The 5720-nt window shown below is 30.0% G+C and overlaps 1 protein-coding gene across 1 annotated transcript; it reads left to right on the forward strand.

Annotated features, from left to right (window-relative positions):
* Positions 1–324: 324 nt before the first annotated feature.
* Positions 325–4555, forward strand: LOC111689959 (lysM and putative peptidoglycan-binding domain-containing protein 3). The gene is made up of 3 exons (XM_023452452.2): positions 325–577; positions 2059–2684; positions 2751–4555. The coding sequence occupies exons 1-3, from the start codon at positions 564–566 to the stop codon at positions 3017–3019; spliced, it is 909 nt and encodes a 302-aa protein (XP_023308220.2). The 5' UTR covers positions 325–563; the 3' UTR covers positions 3020–4555.
* Positions 4556–5720: the final 1165 nt, after the last annotated feature.

The raw sequence follows: 5720 nt of genomic DNA on the forward strand, positions 1-5720 counted from the left end.
CCGATGACACTACCTTATAAAATTAAAAATTCATGCTTTTAAATATGTTTTACTTAAACCCAAATAAACAAATTATTTAACTTAATTTAAACTGATGGAAAAACTAATATTTTTGACTCTTATGTATAAAGTCTACCATTCGACATTTTTTTCTTTGACGATATTCTAGTTATAGACATTTTTGGAACAAAATAGTCGACTTCGACAAAAGTCGATTATATAACCCAACTTGGTACTTTAGTACCTACCCCATTTTTCATGCTGAAAAATTTGGCAACGCTGTAGAATCATTTTGACATCAACTTCTGACAACTTCATCTAATTCTCTACGACGATACCACAAAGTATATATACCCTGTGTCAATACGTCATGCATTTCTTGTAAATTGAATGATGTTTATTAAATAAAAATAATTTACACGTAAAAAAAATATTAAAACATTACTTTATAGTAAAAATAAAGCAAACAATTTCAACAAAAATTACACAAGATATAAAATCCAACAAACGATAATCGTATTTAAAAAGTGGTGTTATTTAAAGCGATAGGTTTAGAAAATACAATGCGGAGAAATGCGTAAGTATACAATGTACATATGTATGTCAACATTATTTTAACAACTAATGGTCCACCTCACCACAAATTGAAACAAGTAGACAAACAGTATTCCTTTTAACATATGAATTTTAATTTTATAAGCCAGATATTGGTAAATTGCAATATTTTGAACTTGCAATGTAATTATTTATTTGCATCAGTATTACAAATAAAAAAAAAAACTAACAAAATAAGTCAAATAAAAACTTGTGAGAACGAGTAGCTAGATTTAAGTTATCAACAAATAGGTATAACTGAAATAATTTTAATATTACATTTGCTGAACCTACATTCAACACTGGCAAACATAATAAAACGTCTATGTGCAGATTAAAGACTAATGATTTGTATAACATCTCTAGTTAATAGAGAAGCAATACAAAAATGTAAGGAAATAGGTACATTTCATTATCTTCAATGAAACCTTGACAAAACCTTGTAGACTGCAAGTGTTAAGTCCCAGTTCGTCGTAGAACTAATTCCCAATCCATTTCAGCCTTAGATTCCATAGCCTAGGACATTGACAAATAATACGCTCGATCGTCTTTACTTTCTCCTTATCTTCGCATTATCTGCAATATTCCGGTATACTACTGTCCCACTTACTGACAAAGGTTCCGCTATATCAAGGATCGAACCTATTTTAGTTAGTTTATCGGCAACCTCATTTCCAAGCACGTTTCATTGCCCAGACACCCAGCAATGACTAACAAGAAACAGTCTCATAATGACCCTAAGGGCATTCCTACAATCTGCAATTGTCAATATCAATAGTCACAAACGACCCTGGATCGATATGATTACAGTTCCGTTGCTTTTTAAATCGCTACGATATCTCCTTGTTGATATCTGATACTTGACAGATTCAGTACTTCTAATGCCACCAATAATACCAATAGGGGCATACCTTTGAGCCAATGCCTTCCACCAGACAATGCCATCATAAGTTAAATTTATTCTTAGGGAACGGATTTAATAATTTATTTTTAAAATTAAAATAATTTTAATTGAAGTTTTTTAAAACTTCATCAGGATGCACTAAGTATTACACTTATTACATCATGAACATCTTCTTCGTGAGAAGGGTTTACATACTTATAAGCAATATCGAAAAATTTTAAGAGTCAATAAAACTGAATTAAAAAAATTAAAAATAAAAAGAGTTTCAAAAATAATTGTAATAAATTCATTTATACTTTATGGAAGAATAATATATGGATGTAAACAAATGTAACAAAGTTTGTTCTTTTTTTTAGTTTTTTAATAGCAATAGTATTTAATAAGTATTTTGTATTTTCTTGTGTAGTTTTTATCCCATTTAACCACTAAATGTGGTTCTTGTCAGAAGAAAACAACTTTCGAACAATTTCTGATTTTGCTCATATATAAGTTTGTCATTCCGTTAGGTAATTTCCACAATATAATACTGAATAAACTCCGATATAATCTTAAAATTTTAGGCGCTCAAATCAGCATACACAAAATGATTATCCAATTTCGACTGTGCCATATCAGAATATACTTCTCAATGATTCAGACACTACCGGAGTTGATTTTCTGAAGATGAACAATATACCTTCACGAATACCTGCTACATACAACAACAATAGTACAAACCGGTTCGAAAATACCATAGAAGCAAAAGTCGAAACTGGTGATACATTACAAGCGATAGCATTACGTTTCCACTGTACTGTAGCCGATATTAAGAGATTAAATAAAATCGATAGGGACAATGAAATTCATGCTCGAAAAGTGGTTAAAATTCCCGTAACGGTACACAATGTACTCTTGGATACATTACCAACCGTTCATAAGAGCGGTAATAATAGTCCTAATCCAGCACCAAAGTCTGGTGGCAGTGACAGTAGAGACAGTAATAGTGGTTTTAGTAGTATTGTACGCAATCCCCTTGAAGATGCCGAAGCCGTGTTAAGCGAGAAACTAATGGTAGCTTCAGTAAATTCTTCAGGTTTAGACCATCCACTTACAAGTAAAGCAGAATTAGCGAGGGAAAACAACGTAAATGACATCATATTGAATTCAAAGCTAAAATCGGGCGCTTTAAATGTCTACAAGGATGGAGGTAATATATTAGAAATACATTTATACATTTCTTTTAATAAATTTGACATTACTATTTTCTTTATAGAGATATTAGCAAGTAATATCGACGACGTATCGGCACCTCTTATAACGGATATTCTGAACGATTCAACTAATACGCCTCGATTGCATCGTATACGTGGGCCATCATTTCGTGCAATGGACTGGTCAGGGACTGATTGTGATATGTCATGGATTTGTTTATTTGTTGTAATTTTAGCTCTGTGTTTCGTCATTCCACTTGTCTATGTATTCTATATAGCTGAACATGCTCATCACAATACAACAGGATCGATATCTTCAACTCACCAATGACATTTAGTAAAAGTTTCCTAACCATTTTTTTACCATTGTCTGGTATTAAATCTCGACTAAAATAAAGGCCTCTTTAATTATTATACGAATAGTTAAGTGATAAATATTGGCTTTAGAACTAAGTGATAAATATAATTTTGTTGTGTACTGTTTTTCGGAGAATAATAATAATTAGCCTCTTAATATTCAATAATATTGGTATATACGTATATTTTTATTTAAAACGTATACAAATTATATAATGTCATTTTAAATGACACATCATATTTAATAGCTCTTCCAAAATTAATTTTAATGTAATTATCTAATTTTTTCTCATATAAAAAAGCAAATTCATTTAAGAAAAAAATTCAAAGATTGCATTTAGCAAAAAATTGAAATGTAAAACTTTGAAAAGTGTTAAAAATGGATAAGCATGATTTTAATCAAGAATAAACAATGTTTAATGTTTATTTTAAATATTTGAATATTTGTTGTAATTATCTCAATATCTGGTAAATGTAAATCCAATGTTTTTAATTATAAAAATACTGAAAATTATTTTTTTTTGACATAATTATAATTAATTAAATTTAAAATATTATAATTTGAAAAAGAATAATGTATAAAGGACTTTGGATGAATTTTTTCCGAAACTGCATTTTTTGCTAAATTATGATTTGTCTGCAACGTGTAAATATCTCATCCATGAATCCATTCGACGCACCTAAATATGCATTTGCATATTTAGGTTTCCTTAGTTTAACGTATATGAATTGTTTTAAGTTTACTTCGCATCCATAACAAAAACACACAATACGTCATCATTATATAAGGGTTAATAACTTAAAACAAATCTACATATTAGATTAAATCAAATACGTTATACCGGCTTGGGCTCCCTTTCAATGATCACTGTCGCAGTTGCAAAGACAGGGAAAAGGAAGAAACGGTCTTCCATCTCCTCTGTGAATGCCCTGCTCTGGCCGTAAAGAGAAACCGCTTCCTTGGCAATTACTTCATATCTAACCTTGGCGAGATATCTGTCTTTAGGCTTAATAATATCCTCAGATTTCTCACAGCTACGGGCTGGATCTAATACTACAAATTCGACATCTGACGAGTGAAGTGGTCCGGTCAAAACGGAGTCTCTTTGATTCTACTTGACAGTTCGCGTGTAGTGAACTACCACGTAAACCAACCAACCAACGTTATACCTTTAGCACAGTCCGACAAAAAGAGAAAAAGTTCGTTAGACATGAACGTTAGACTGGATGTAAATATAATAGAGAAAATTTCGTTTTTAGATATGAATTTTATTTATTTCAACTATAAAAATGTTTATATACATAAACAAATAGGTTTATTTAGGTCCAAGCACGAAGATCCAGAATGTTCAAAATTCTAGCAACCTTAACAACAGAAAAAAGTTAACACATAATCCATTTTAATTGCATAGTATTGTAAGCAATTTTTTTAAAGTGCTCTTTTTAAATTTTTAACTTATTGTACAAGAAATCCGAAATAAAAAACTGAACGAATTCTTATTTTATTTAATCTCTAGTTTCAGACTTATTTTTTAATATTTATTTTCAAAATCATAATTATTAAACACTTGGATTAAGTTTTATTCAAAATCTTTACAAATTTAAAAATAACTAAAAATTTAGGCGACTTAGAATAAGTGCCCTTCGGTAGGTTAGTGATCAACTCTGGCAGACTGGGCCTTATCTCCAATCTTTAAATGAAAGATAAGCGATTAAATTAAAATTAATCCTCGAATGTTGTTTGAGTACTCAGTTAATTTTGTTTGCTAGTTTAAGCCCAACGGAGGTGGTTTAAATTTAAGCAAGATGCTGATGCAAAAAATTAATATAGATCTAATAAAAATTAAAATATTTTAATTTTTACAAATTATGGAGAATTCAAAACACAAAATTTATGTTTTTAATATAAATTTTCTGCAATTTTCATATTACATTTACAGTTGCCATTTTTTATAAAAAATAGTTTTTCGAGTTTTACATATACACCATATGTATCGGATTTATAACCCAACTTTTTACTTTGATGCATGGTTGAGTACCATAGAAAATACATTGAATTTTGGTGAAGACCATAAAACTTATTAGCTATGTCCGAGCGATCTTGCTTCATATACAAAGGTATATGTAGGTCGTTTTGGTATTTCTTTGACAAGGCTTCTTGGATTGTTACCCTGGCATTATGCTCGCTATATGCAGCGCCATTGAAATTCCAAAAAAGGGGCGTTAACATCACATTAAATTTATTTATATTGACTGAGTACTCAATAACATATATCGAGGAATTAATTTAATTTATCAAATAAAGATTGGCTCTTAACTCGTAGAAGAAATTCGCATCAAAGTATTTATCAATTTTCTTTTTTACAATTAGAGTTGCCAAGCCATCATGTTTGATATTTTTCTCTGAATGTCAAGGAAAAAGAAGGCAAAATCAATTTGAGAAAAAAAAAACAATAAAATGGCTAAAAATACGACATGACCACACAGTCGCATAAGTGGAACACTTAAGGCAGTAATTTCCACTAATACTTAACTACCTGTCATCAAGTAACCTAGAGATTATACTCTTAAAAGTTGTTTTATTTTTGTTGTACTTCCGAAAGTAGTTAATTATACCCATTTTTTGAATAAATTGTTATTACTTTACTGTCTCTAAGTAATCTAGACATTACTCT

The sequence above is a fragment of the Lucilia cuprina genome, chromosome 6, assembly GCF_022045245.1.
Source record: "Lucilia cuprina isolate Lc7/37 chromosome 6, ASM2204524v1, whole genome shotgun sequence".
NCBI classification, from domain to species: Eukaryota; Metazoa; Arthropoda; class Insecta; order Diptera; family Calliphoridae; genus Lucilia; species Lucilia cuprina.